The sequence below is a fragment of the Schistosoma mansoni genome (genome assembly GCF_000237925.1).
Source record: "Schistosoma mansoni, WGS project CABG00000000 data, chromosome 3 unplaced supercontig 0077, strain Puerto Rico, whole genome shotgun sequence".
Classification (NCBI taxonomy): domain Eukaryota; kingdom Metazoa; phylum Platyhelminthes; class Trematoda; order Strigeidida; family Schistosomatidae; genus Schistosoma; species Schistosoma mansoni.
This window is the reverse complement of record NW_017386007.1, coordinates 1115828-1131235: the sequence shown is the minus strand read 5'-3', so window position 1 is coordinate 1131235 and position 15408 is coordinate 1115828. Positions and strand designations below refer to the sequence as shown.

General features: G+C 38.0%; 1 protein-coding gene across 1 annotated transcript in view; it reads left to right on the top strand.

The window, feature by feature from the left end:
- Positions 1-13974, top strand: part of Smp_197680 (transient receptor potential cation channel,subfamily m, member, putative) — a gene marked incomplete at both ends in the record, with an annotated part of 29730 nt that extends 15756 nt beyond the window's left edge. Inside the window, 2 exons of the mRNA XM_018791393.1 lie at positions 12517-12636; positions 13861-13974. Of these exons, the coding sequence (XP_018645450.1) occupies positions 12517-12636; positions 13861-13974 (234 nt within the window). The remainder of the gene's footprint in view (positions 1-12516; positions 12637-13860) is intronic.
- Between the last annotated feature and the right edge of the window lie 1434 nt (positions 13975-15408).

The following is a 15408-nucleotide window of genomic DNA, read 5'->3' as shown; positions in this document are numbered from 1 at the left end:
AAATAGAATTATCAAAATAAGTTGGATGTGAAAGCGGCAGCTGAATCAGTGTCACATGTAGCATAAAGAGTTTAAAAACCACTCCAGGATGTAATTTATTTTATTTTATTTGAACACATTGATATTGGTACAAAGAGGCGCCAGATGCATATGCGCCACACAAATCTCATTTGATTTGCTCTGGGCCTGTGATACTACCCGGGTGCTCATATCAAAGTAGGTAGTTTTCTCAGGGGACCACACCCGGAGCCCTTGACCTAAAGGTTTGACCAACAAGGCAGTGGAGCATCGTGACGAAATGCAGTCCCATGGTAGCCGGTGACCAATAATTGATTCATACGCCATTTCCCCTCAGGATACTGAAGCCCATGTGCACCATTGATTTGGAATTAGGGTTCCCAAACTCCCCTAGTTGGACTTTCTGTGTCCATTAATCCGGTTAAAGTGCCGAACATTCGCTTTTCGTCCTCTCAATTTCGTAAACAACAGTAATGCCATGAGAAGGCAGTGAGTAGTGTAAAGTATTTACAGAATGACTTATAAAAATTCGTAGATCTAAATGAAGACGGAAATTCTTCGCACAAATGATTTATGATATTGGAAATCGAATAACAGTTGTATTACAGAAGACAATCAAAATAGATGACATTATTCATGAGTTTGATAGACTTAAGATACACTCAAAGATGTTAAATAAGCAAACAGTGTACTCAAAGTCAAACGTATCAGGAGATATAGTTGACTCGTCTGATATGTAGACAACCTCAACAAACTCTTCAGTGTATTAATCCACAGTCACTAATTATCTCTTGAATAAAAGCCAGTTTGAAAACAATGATCATAACTACATCAATAAACTATCTGAATAAGCGCAATGCCCAACTGAGATGATTATTATTTTATTTATATGATGGAGGAGAGTTGAGCGAGCTAATTTATACTTCCCAGTGCTGCTGTCCTCCCAAGTCCCACTGAAGATAAAGAAGTTCTGGAATATCCAAGTACGTGACATGACTCTTACTCTAGGTCGTCAAAAGTATTATTCCAGAGCTATTGCACCAGTCGTTCCAGTAGAAATAATTTGAATATTAATAACAACATCAGTCAATACAACTTCGTGACAAATGGTAGCGATGATGTGACCACACAAAATGAAGGAAACAGTGCTCGGAATGTCACATTTGTCAATACAGCATACACTATCGTAACACAATATCTAAATCGTATATCTGGAAGATGACTCTGATTTACTCTTCGCATGGTACTCCACTAATCTGTTATAGCAGACGTCTAGAGACCAGTAGCAAGAAACATCAAAATATGTGCAAAATATTATAAACCGTATAGTCCTGGATACCAGATGCTATTGAGTTACCAGGCACAGTGTTTGTAGATTGCAATTTGAAAATCAGTCAGTCAGTCAGTCAGTCAATCAGTCAGTTACAACGCAGAATTCCGTACGTACGTACGTACATCAGTTTGATTTGCCATACCACATCAGTGCAGAGATACATTTGTCGATTCAAATCCTATAGTGGTAAAGGTAATAAGATTATAAGCAGTAATCAGAAAGATTAGGGTTTGAAGATGTTATTCAAGGAGTATATTCCAGTGAAATAAATTTGGAAAGAGAAAAAAGATAGGGACATGAAGAACTCAGAAGATTAGAATTTGGCAGAGCACAAAGAGTGGATGCACCTTCACCATTGCAAGCAATTTTGAACCATGTCATTCAAGGTTTTTAACCATCGATTGCTATCATCTCGTGAATCCCAACCAGGTAGTCTACACCTACCAACATGGCTCAGTTCGCTTGTCAGTGACTTCATGGATTGAAATCATGATTCATTGGAGGCTAGACCACCATGGAAAACCTGAAAGCACCGGACGGCCGCTTTACCCTACTGTGGGACTCCCCAGCAGTGCGCATCCACCACCCCGCTATTGCAAGATTCCAATCCAGTACCTACCAGTCTCGCGCCAGACCACTTAACCCATAGACCAATGAGCCGACCGATATCCAACAGTGCTAATGTCTAACCTCAACCAATACACGAAATTCAGCAACCATTTCACCAATGTCATCAGTCAGTTGATATCTCTCAACAGACCTAGTTGAACTCCACTAGTTACTGCTTCTCACTAGAACTCCACGAAATACATCATGGAACCAGTCACTAATGAGCACATGATCATCATCAGAAGGGATTTGATGGAGATTTTATTTATTTATTGTTATTCGACAATAGGTAAGTACAATGTTTATGTAATAATAATAATATTAATAACAATAATAATGGAATACGCACAAAACGTCAATGACATTGATCATCTCCATGGAGTTCAGGAGAAATCTTCATTTGCCAACCCAAGAATGCGAGAATTCTGAATAATAAAAAGATATATTCATACAACATTATAAAGCTTGTTGAATACCAATGGTAATCAATTACAAGTATGAGTTCAATATTGTTTACTTACTTGGTTTCTCTTGACTCTCCACTATTTGAATGATGAAAGTAGACAAGATGTATATGAAGAAGTACAACTTGAATAATGTACCAAGTAGTTTCGTCGAATCAGTATACTGAAACATTTTCAGTTGTTTGTCACCCATTTTTTTTCAAATTCTGTATCATAATGTTTGTAAGCATAAAGAGTTTAAAAACCCCTCCAGGATGTAATTTATTTTATTTTATTTGAACACATTGATATTGGTACAAAGAGGCGCCAGATGCATATGCGCCACACAAATCTCATTTGATTTGCTCTGGGCCTGTGATACTACCCGGGTGCTCATATCAAAGTAGGTAGTTTTCTCAGGGGACCACACCCGGAGCCCTTGACCTAAAGGTTTGACCAACAAGGCAGTGGAGCATCGTGACGAAATGCAGTCCCATGGTAGCCGGTGACCAATAATTGATTCATACGCCATTTCCCCTCAGGATACTGAAGCCCATGTGCACCATTGATTTGGAATTAGGGTTCCCAAACTCCCCTAGTTGGACTTTCTGTGTCCATTAATCCGGTTAAAGTGCCGAACATTCGCTTTTCGTCCTCTCAATTTCGTAAACAACAGTAATGCCATGAGAAGGCAGTGAGTAGTGTAAAGTATTTACAGAATGACTTATAAAAATTCGTAGATCTAAATGAAGACGGAAATTCTTCGCACAAATGATTTATGATATTGGAAATCGAATAACAGTTGTATTACAGAAGACAATCAAAATAGATGACATTATTCATGAGTTTGATAGACTTAAGATACACTCAAAGATGTTAAATAAGCAAACAGTGTACTCAAAGTCAAACGTATCAGGAGATATAGTTGACTCGTCTGATATGTAGACAACCTCAACAAACTCTTCAGTGTATTAATCCACAGTCACTAATTATCTCTCGAATAAAAGCCAGTTTGAAAAAAATGATCATAACTACATCAATAAACTATCTGAATAAGCGCAATGCCCAACTGAGATGATTATTATTTTATTTATATGATGGAGGAGAGTTGAGCGAGCTAATTTATACTTCCTAGTGCTACTGTCCTCCCAAGTCCCACTGAAGATAAAGAAGTTCTGGAACATCCAAGTACGTGACATGACTCTTACTCTAGATCGTCAAAAGTATACTGTATACTTGGATCCAGTTCTAAAGAGCTAGTTCTGCCCTATAACTCAATGCCAAACGTACGCCAGCGAGGCCACGAAAAATAGCATCAGGGCTTCCAGATACACGAAGTGTGAATCGAGTCGGTTCTTTATTATGACATAGTGAGGTCAAATGAATGACACTACTTGGATTTTGTATGCGCGTTTCGGAGACTCAGCACACATCGTTGGTGCGAGATTCTAAATTCCTAGCCAAGGAAGCCTGTTGTCCTATTTAGCACAATGTTCGGACGTCGAAAGTTCCAAATGTAGTTTAGAGAGTGGTTTCATGAGACCAGGAATAACGTACCGTGTACTCGAATCGTTTGCCCTAGTGGTGCGAGGTGATAAAAGGACATGAGAAGGGTTAGTCGTGAAGCTAAGAGAGTTATTAGGAGGTTGAGGAAGAGTTTGCATATGACCAACTTGGTCTCGTGTGCAGTTACGGGTATGAGGGCTAATATCACTTCCAGGCTGCCCACATCGTGGAAGGGAATTTCTTGATGGATCTGAAAGAGGAAGTTGAATTACTGTCGGACTTAACGACCTGGGAATGTGACCGCAGAGTCCAAGGAACAACCGTTTGAGGCCGGTCACGCACGGCCGTTTTGTGGGGGATTTTCGACGTGTTCTCCGTCCTTCGAAAGGCCTTACCACAGGAGACGGAAATCTGTGAGGTAAGGTGGGGCGTGACATTTTTAGGGTCGACATATTCTAACCACTTCCTACCTTGTGAGAAGGCAGCATCGTTGCAGATGCTGGTTGTCCGAGGTAAACACCTTACCGCTGTCACAGACCTTTACAGTCGGCAGTACAATTTCGCGCTCAGGCTTTGAGTTGCTACTTTTGGTCTAACCCTTCGCCAATCGACCTGTCTGACACGGTAGAACCCACAGGAACTTATGTTCCAACCAATATAGGTCGGTTGAGTCATCACGATAGGCAAGCCCGACCATCACGTCAAGCTAGCAGCTACAATCGAGGCAATGTGAAACTAATAAGTGCTGATTTGAGTACTCAGAAATGACGGTTGTTACAGGATTGATTGAACATTTATTAATTGGTAATGTTCAACAAGACGGTGTCGGAAGAATAAGGAAGGAAATTTGGTTGATCGCAAGAGATACAGGAATAGGTTACTAATATGTGGTTATGTGTCAATTGTAGTAACTGATGAGACATTATCCAGACATAGCTAGTCCATTAGCAGGACGGCATTTCATCAGTTAATTCGTGTTTTTTAAGTCTCCTCTTAATGCTGACCAATAATAGAGCGGAGGTCACTTCAGCTAAAAGTGCATTTCATATCAGAACAGTTCCTAATGAGAAAACGTGAGAGTGTACATAAGTGTTTACAAACAATTGACGATAGACACATGAAAAAGATGAGAGTGTATTCAATATAAACATGTATTTTTCATATCTCACATGTGATATTCACGAATTAGTTACCTGAGACAAGAGATGCACAAGGTCGTTCCCGTGTCCTGAAAGTTTAACAATATGAATGTGTATTGCTTATCAAATGGTGTTTTAGGATAAACCACAACAGCTTCATCTGTAATCCAGTGTAATATTATTCTGTGAGAATGAAAATTTCACTGGAAGTGGGAAGATTGTTCAGTATCATGTACATTTGTACATGTATATACCTTATATATGTATGTGTGTGTGTGTGAACATTATCAGAGAATCCTTGTTGTGATTTGTCAGACTAAATCAATGAGACTATAAATACTCCTTACAAACATTATGATACAGAATTTGAAAAAAATGGGTGACAAACAACTGAGAATGTTTCAGTATACTGATTCGACGAAACTACTTGGTACATTATTCAAGTTGTACTTCTTCATATACATCTTGTCTACTTTCATCATTCAAATAGTGGAGAGTCAAGAGAAACCAAGTAAGTAAACAATATTGAACTCATACTTGTAATTGATTACCATTGGTATTCAACAAGTTTTATAATGATATATGAATATATCTTTTTATTATTCAGAATTCTCGCATTCTTGGGTTGGCAAATGAAGATTTCTTCTGAACTCCATGGAGATGACCAATGTTATTGATATTTTATGCGTATTCCATTATTATTATTATTATTACATAAACATTGTACTTACCTATTGTCGAATAACAATAAATAAATAAAATCTCCATCAAATCCCTTCTGATAATGATCATGTGCCCATTAGTGACTGGTTCCATGAGGTATTTCGTGGAGTTCTAGTGAGAAGCAGTAACAAGTGGAGTTCAACTAGGTCTGTTGAGAGATATCAACTGACTGATGACATTGGTGAAATGGTTGCTGAATTTCGTGTATTGGTTGAGGTTCGACATTAGCACCGTTGGATATCGGTCGGCTCATTGGTCTATGGGTTAAGTGGTCTGGCGCGAGCCTGGAAAGTTCTGGTTTGGAATCTCGCGGTTGCGGTTTCCCATAATAGGACGAAACGGCTATCCAGTACTTCCAGGTTTTCGATGGTGTTCTAACTTCAATTGACTCATGATCTCAACTCTATAAAATTACTAAGGTCTCCACCAAACCCCTTCTGATAATAACAATACATTGTGCATGTTAATTTGAAAATACAGTAATTATATAACAACTATGATTATTCCTTCATTGTAACTATCACACTAATCCAGTTAATACTCAATGTTAACTCGCATCTATTTTGCTTACCATAACTTCGTTAATATCGAATTAACACGATAGTCTGATATACAAGTTCATTCAACTTTATGCAACTATTTGATATGCGTTTGAACCAAAATATGAGAGTCTTTATTCAATGAACATTTGTTGAACCACAATCACCTCAATTTAACTTCACTGAACTGATTTATCGATTTAGTATGTCGAAGTATACAAATAGGTTCAGGTTGAACTCAGCGGGGTTGAATGTGGATGAAGTAGGTTTTTAGGCGAAATGAAGATATTTCAGTGGAGGAAGTTGTCTTGATGTGCTACTCACTTATCAGATCCATACAGTTACATTTCAAGTTGTTCGATACATAGTATCCTATGAATCATTGGTGAGATTTTGCTAAGTAAATAAAGGAATAATGGGAAGATAGCGAGAATCAGTTGTTTGTATTCAGTCGACATAGGAATAAAATGTTAAATTCATTTGTTTAGTGAACTCTGTACAAATTCTTCGGTGAATGTACCACCACCACCACCACCGTTGTTGGTTTCGTTTGTTCCTCTGCAACTTAGTCGTTAGCAATGTGGAACTCAATACATATTCATCGATGCGATTTTCCACAGCAAATCACTACAGTTAGATCGCGGAGTGGTTGAATTTGTGACATTTTGAGCATTGTGTAAAAGATCAGATATAGGGAATATAATGAAAGAACGATGAGTGTATCCATGGCAAAGAAAACATGTGATGATCCTATGGCTCATGGTCATGGTGAATGTATCTGCGTTATTTTGATGCATTCTAATGCATTTTTCTCAAGATTTCCAATCATTGGTCGCGATGATCTCACGAACCCTTAATAAGTGGCCTGCACCTAACAACATGCCTGAGCACAATAATCAATAAATTTACGGATTGACCCTATGTCTTAGATTAGTCCCGTGATTCTCCTCCAACTTACTCCAACAACAACTGTAAACACCGCTCGTCAATGTAGGTGGTAGTTGGCCTTACTCATTAGTCTTAGTGAATGAGTGTTTGGTGCTTCGTCAACTAATTTACCATCTCTATCTGGTCCAAAGTGTTTAACCTCGATAATGCTAAATATATTTTCTTTATATTCAAGAGCAATGCCTCGATCGCATCTATGGTCAAACGCTAGTGACTAATGAATATCCCCTGCTTATAAAGGCCGCGTTTCACATCCTTAGAGTGGAATAGCCCGGACTACTAATTAGTATACTCATCCTTCCCTTGGGACAGACATCCCTCCCACAAAACCAATGACTAGAGTTGGCAAAGACTAACCGACCATTAAATATGCGTCGAAATCTCTTCAAACACTAACCTGCTGGAACTGTTAAGACTTGATCGACCAACATATTCCTCAGTGAGAGCAATTCTGTTTGTTGATTCACGCTTACTTTGTGATCTATAGCTCCTGGACCAGTGAGGATTTGATCGAAATGAATGACATCTGTTTCTTTAAATGAACTACTTATGAGTAGTCCGGTTGATACATAAAAATGTTATAGTTGAGATCATGAGTCAGTTGAAGCTAGACCAACATGGAAAGATGGATGCACTGGATGGCCGTTTCATCCTATTATAGGACACCTCAGCAGTGCGAATCCACGACCCAACACTCGCGAGATTCGAACTCAGACATACCAGTCTCACGCCAGACCACTTAACCGATAGACCACTGAGCCGGCCTAAATCCAAAGATGTTAATGTCTAACTTCAAAAAATCCACAAAATTGAGCAACCATTCACCAATGTCTCCAGTGAGTTGATATCTCCCAACAGACCTAGTTGAACTACACTGGTCACTGCTTCTCAATAGAACAAAACTGTGTCTGTGGAGTTAAATGTAGTGAGTGTAATGCGGCTTTTGAAGAAGAAATGACTGAGCTAAAGTATACAATAGAGCCATTTGCGCCATAACGTGACGAGTTATGGTGCAAATATCGAAATAATGTTGAAATTTTCATTATGAATTCACACCGACTATAATGTAGAAATCCTAATTTTTCGCATAATAAGTCATTCATTTTTCTTCTTCGTTTTTTTAACTGACCGAAATAACCGATACCTCATGGTCGTTCAGCAGAATGCTTTAGATTTTCCGAAGATACATTCAAGCAGTGGTAGTACAACATCCGTTAGAAAAAAGAAACAGCATTGACTTTGACGAAACAACAGAACTTCAGTAAAGTGTCAATGCTTCTGAAGAAAGATCAACAACTGGAAGTATATATATATAGATAGATAAATAAGTCCTATCAATCTTAATAGAATCTACATAATACAGCATTCCACTTCATAGCAGCTAATGATAAACAAATATAACCTTATCCATAACATCAACATCACTTCAACTATAACATAACAATAGCATAGAGATACGCATACACTTCTACACCTATCAGGACTCAGTAGCTGAGTGGATAACGCGATGGCGTTTGAAGCGAAAGGTGTTGAGTTCCAGTCCCAGAGTGAACATCGACTCTGAGATGCAGGTACATCCAGTTGACGAATCCCAAATAGGACGAAGTGACGCGCGTCAAACTTGATTCCACTGCTAGCCACTATCCATCGTTGCTTACACTTCTACACCTAATTTGAATTACAATCATAAAGATGATATCGAATAGAATTTTGACATTGAAAGTATTTCGTATACTTAGTGCTTGATTCTTGTTTAACTGTCCATTTAAAACTTTGATGAATACATCATGGGACGACATGGACTGAGGGAAGCAACGAAAATGTTGAGAGATTTGCAAACCTATATGCCTTCAATAGACTGGTCATAGGCAGCACTACATTCCCACATGAACGCATTCACAAAACCACATGGACCTCACCTGACCACACTACACAGAACCAAATCGACCATATCTGCATCAATAAAAATTGCAGGAGGACGATGAAGGATGTGAAAGCCAGGAGAGGAGCTGACATATCATCAGATCATCACTTGCTGGTCGCCAAAATCAAATTAAAACTTGAGAAGCACTGGACAACGGGACGGATAACATCACAAAAGTTTAATACGGCTTTTCTTCGGTTTAATGACAAACTGAACAAATTCAAGATAGCCCTCAGCAACAGGTTCCAGGCCTTTCAACTGGAAAGGGATAAAAGAGGCAATCACTTCAAAATATCATGAGGTTCTGGGACACAAGAAGCACCATCACATGGAATGGATCACTGTTGATACACTGGATAAGATTCAAGAAAGGCGGAACGAGAGGGCAGCAATTAATACCAGCCGAACAAGAGCACAAAAAGCCAAGGCACAAGCCGAATACACAGAAATAAACAAGTTAGTGAAGGGGAGCATCAGGGTCGACAAACGTAAATATGTGGAAGATCTAGCAATGACGGCGGAAATGGCTGCAATAGAAGGAAACATGAGACAACTGTATGATACAACAAAGAAACTTGCTGGAAATTACCGTAAACCAGAACGACTAGTGACAAGCAAGCGAGGCAAGATAATCACAACTTCAATACATCAGTGTTATAGCATAAATAACATCAAATATTATCAATAAGCAAGTGTAGCTCACTTGCAAATTCATCTAGTCTTCAAGTCGTACAAATTTTAACTTGGACTTTTAATAGTTGAGAGTATGAGTCGATTGAAGCTAGACCACCATGGAAAACCTGAAAGCAGTGGACGGCCGCTTTACCCTACTGTGGGACTCCCCAGCAGTGCGCATCCACGATCTCGTCTCATGAGATTCAAACACAGGAACTATCAGTCTTGCGTGCGAGCGCTTAGCCTCTAGACCACTGAACTTGCCGGCATCCAACGGTGTTACTGTCGAACTTCAACTGATCCATGAATATGAGCGACACATCCACCATTGTCTTTAGTGAGTTACTATCTCACAACAGACCTAGTTGAACTCCACTGATTACTGCTTCTCACTAAAACTCCAGGAAATACCTCTTGAAGCCGTTCAGTGCTTCCAGGTTTTCCATGGTGGTCTAGTTTCAATTGACTAATGATATCAACTATTAAATTACTATAATATCCACAAAATCCCCTTCTGATATCAATATGAAACTGTTTAAAACGACATTTATTTTCACAATTAATCAAAAGATTGAATTCGGAAAAGAACTAATGTATTTCAGATGGTAGATTAAAATTTATTGACCAATATTTTCAGAATAGGTTTTGTGGAGATTTCAGTATTTTTCATAGTTGAAATCATGAGATATTGGAGGCTAGACCACCATGGAAAACCTGGGAGCACTTGACGACCGTTTCGTCCTATTATGGGACTCCTCAGCAGTGCGTATCCATGACCCCGTGCTCTCTCAGTGGTCCATCGTTTAAGTGCTCTGGCGACAGACTGGTAGGTCTTGGGTTCGAATCTCGAGAGTGCGGGATCGTGGATGCGCACTGCTGAGGAGTCACATAGTAGGACGAAACGGCGGTTCAGTGCTTCCAGGCTTCCCATGGTGGTCTAGCTTCCAGTGACCCATGAGTTCAACTATGACCAATATTTTCATGTTCGACTTACACTCACACAAACATGACCACTTATTATCAAGTTGACAAGTATTACAATCTGTTAACTTCAGTATGACGGAATAGTGAATCAATGATGTGAAATCTTTGAGAAGAACCACTTCAAAATATTCACTTTCTTGATGTGTAAATGACAAGAAAACAAAATAGGACTCTTAGAAAATCTATCTACAGGAAGTCCATGTGGAATGACCAAATATCAAGTTTCCACAGCTGGATCTCCATTAGTCGAAGGAGAAACTTAATAATATCACTCGCTACGTCAATACAAAGGATTTATAGTCCTGAGGTCAAACATGATGATTTGGGCCTCTTGAAGGAGATATTTATCATAAACGTGCATCCTTCGATATTCATTGATAAGAACATAAAATCGAAACCACTGAAAACACAAATAACTTCAGTCGAAAAGAAAACATTATACATGGACATTGACTTTAAGGGTAACAGAGCCATATACGTCGTAAAGAGAAGAATTTCTGATTCTTTAAAAAAGAACGTTCTTAGCAGCAACGTTGCGGATAGTATTCTTCAGCCGGTCATTGTTCACCAACAATCTTAAGGATAGATTACCTCATCTGACCAACTCAATTTGCATTTGTCAATTTACCTGCTCATATGGAGTCAGGTATATAGTTGTTCGATGCGTACTTTATCTAAAAGAATCCAAAAGCATTACTCAGAGTGGCTAAGAAGAGGAGGATACAGCTCAATAAGAAGTTCAATAATCGAACACCTTGTGAACATAGGTCACTCAATCAAGACGGACTCTGCGTCCAAACTCATCTACAAAGTGAATAGTAGTCTTCCAAAGGCAACTACATTCCATCTTCTTAGCATTGACGAAGCAATAGCCATACATCTGAGAAAACCAGAATTGTGAGTTCAAAAGAGATTGATACAACGTCTTCTTCTACCATGGTCTTTATGTTTCATAACTGGTTTTTCGTTTTTTCTTACTTTACAACCATCTGCTTCCCCTTCCCTCTTCTCCTTAAACATTCTACTCCCAACTGGTTTATTTCTGTTTCTACGATCCTTCTGATTATATATAATTTCAATTTCAACATCTTACCTTATCATGTTCAGATATCCTTTCCCAATGAACTGTATAGGTAATATAATTTAAATAGTCTGTTATTATTTCTTTTGTGTTGGAAGAAAGCTAGGGGTGGCCAGACCAAAACGTGGCACAAATGCATGAAGTCACTGACAAGTGAACTGAGCCATGTTGGTAGGTGTAGACTACCTGGTTGGGATTCGCGAGATTATAGCTACCGATGGTTAGGGACCTTGAATGACATGGTTCAAAATCGTTTATAATGGCGAGGGTGCATCCACTCTTTGTGTTCTACCAAATTCTAATCTTCTGAATTCTTCATGTCCCTATCTTTTTTCTCTTTCCAAATTGATTTCACTGGATCATGCTCCTTCAATAACATCTTCAAACCGTAATCTTTCACGTTAATGCTTATGCTCTTACTACTTCTATCACTATAGGATTTGAATCGACAACTGGATCTCTGTGCTAATGTGGTATGGCAACTTGAGCTGATGTACGTACGTATGAAGTTCTACGTTGTGACTGACTGACTTACTGACTGTTAAGTGTTCAATCATAAAAAACTTTTCTTTTCTATGTATCTTATCATTTTAGATTTTCAAAGGTTACTTAGATGATCAATTAAATGCTGACAGTGCATGGATGGAAACTGTTGTGATTAATTTACATGAATCTGAGAGTAAAGGAGCTCAACTTCCAGATGATATACTAAAGGTAGGTTATATTAATTGAATTATCTTTTGAAAACAATTCCTATGACCTAGAGGTCTAATCCATCCACAACATTAGGAGCTGTAGTCTCACAATAGCCGGTGACCAACAATAGATTTATGAGATATTTGTTCCCTCAGGATCGTGGAGGCCATATACACCATTGGTTTGGAATTAAGGTTTCTTAAATCCCCTACGTGGATCTTCCTTATCCACCAACCCGGTTAAATTGCCCAAAATTCGCCTTTCGTCCTCCCAATTTAATAAAAGCACCCCTTGCGTGAAGTTAATGACCAGAACTTTCTTGATAGTGACTGTATACGCGTGGACATGTGATAGTATTTGGAGAGGGAGAGCTGACTTTTCCCATGTTTGACCATACCAGTGCATTCGAAGGCTTTAGACGTCATTATATATGCCGACAATTTGCGACATCATTAAAACAGTGAAGTTTAAATAACAGTGTAAAAACGATATAGAATAGATAGTCATTGTAGGAACACAACTTCTGTTATTTGGCAAACAACAGGCATATTGAAATTAACTTAATCTGTCTACCGATGAGAAATCAAATGGTTAACTATAAGGCCAGGCTATTTATTCACTATCTCCATGATGCCTGAATAAGGAATTGATGCAATTCCCCAAACTGTTATGGAAGTTCAAAATAATATAGATAATCTAAAGTGAGGGAGAGAAGCAGAGCTTCATGAAATAACAGCTGTGATTTTTAAAGTTGGTGGTCCAATTCTATCACTAGAGAATGGCTAAGATTTGAGATAGAATCCAGGATCTAGTCTCGATCACTGATCGTCCGAATTAATGAAAAGGAAGATAATAGGTCAACCAACGGCATATGTGGCACAAGTCTGATCTTAACATTCATAGTTACAAAACAAGTCACTGTGATTGACAGTAATAAAGTTGTTATTATCCAAAGTATTAAAGCTTTTCCGGGTTAGTTTTTCTCGATAAGCAACTCACCCTAACAATTGTATTAATCACATTCCTATATATATACACCTTTTATACGAGAAGAAAAAATAACTATACAATAGTTGTTTCCATGTAGAGCTGAAGGTCTTCTGTGAGACTGAAGGTTCACCATTGACAGTGTGGATGGTTCGACATTACTTTGGCAAGTTTTGCTAACTAATCATGTGAAAATTTGGTTTGCTAGTTAACCGATTTCATTCATACTAATGGTTGCTTTTCAGTGTTCTCAAGGGCTATTATCACTGGAACATTGTAAAGCATATCGCCATTGCTAATATTATTGAGTTTGACTGTCGTGTAAGCGGAATGGGTCAACTTAGGCCTCTTCATGCTGTACATAATTGATTTACGTGATCACTAATCGGAATAATTATACAAATGATGTGAATGTGTTTATGAATGGTACGAATGGTCCACCGGGGTGCTTGGTACCTATGTGGTTGCTTCACAGGATTGAGCTGTACTATTCAGATTGTAGCGTTCAATCCCATATAGTGTCTGGTTCTCCTGAGAAACGTGATCGAGCTGTACTACTCGGGTTAAGCCTGGGTAATGTCTGGCTCTCCTGTTAAACAGGATTGAGATGTACTGTTTGGGTTGTCACATGAAAGTCTAGATAGTATCTAGTTCTCCTGGAAACCAATACAATATTACCCTAACCCACAAGGGTATATTCTATAACTCATATGATTCAGTAGTATCTTAGAGTTTAATAAAATATTTTTCTTTATTTGTTTCCTTTTTTTAATAGTTAGTTTCCTTTTTTTAATAGTTACTCAACGAACCTAATACAGAAGAACAATCTAAATGGATTGAAGTATCACATAGTAGTAATAATGTTGCAGAACTTCGAAGAGCATTCTATTAAATTAAATTATTATTTAATTAATATTAATATATATATTATACATATTTATTATATTTTAAAAAAAGGAAAAAAGAGAAAAAAGAAAAAGAGAAAAATTAGAAAAAGAAGAAAGAAAAATAGAAAATAGAAAAAGAAGAAAGAAAAATAGAAAATAGAAAAATAGAAAATAGAACAAAGAAAAAGAGAAAAAGATAAAGAGAGAAAATAGAAAAAAGAAAAAGAAAAAATTAGAAAAAGGAAAAAGAGAAAGAGAAAAAACCAAAAAAAATTACAAACAGTATTCAATGAATTGAGATCCAACTTAAAAATCAATAACAAAAAAAATCAATTTTATGAACATTCGATAAACTTTTTTTAAAAAAAAGGGGGGATAAAAAAATGATGATTTCCATTTTTGTTTATTTGTTTGTTTGTTTTCCAGAATTTTCATTCTATAATCATGTTTATTATTCTTATTCATTTTATAAATATAAAAATTGTATTATTTCTTTAATGTTTCCGGTCATTTATTTTCTTTTTTATAGTTGAAATCATGGATCCACAAAACCCATCTCTGATCTATAATCATATGCTAACTAGTGAGTGACTTCAAGAGATATTTCCTTGAGTTTTAATGGGAAGCAGTGGCCAGTAGAGTTCTGTCAAGTCTGTTGTAGAGATATCAACTCACTGAAGACAATTGATGAACGGTCGCTCAAAATCGTGGATTGGTTGAAGTTAGACATTAACACCGTTGGTGTCAGGCCGGCTCAGTGGTCTATCGGTTAAGGGCTCCGTCTCGAGACTGATATGTCCTGGGTTCGAATATCGCGAGTGCCGGATCATGGATGCCAACTGCCACTGAGGAGTCCCATAATAGGAAGAAACGGCCGTCCAGTGCTTCCAGGTTCTCCATGGTGGTCTAGCTTCAA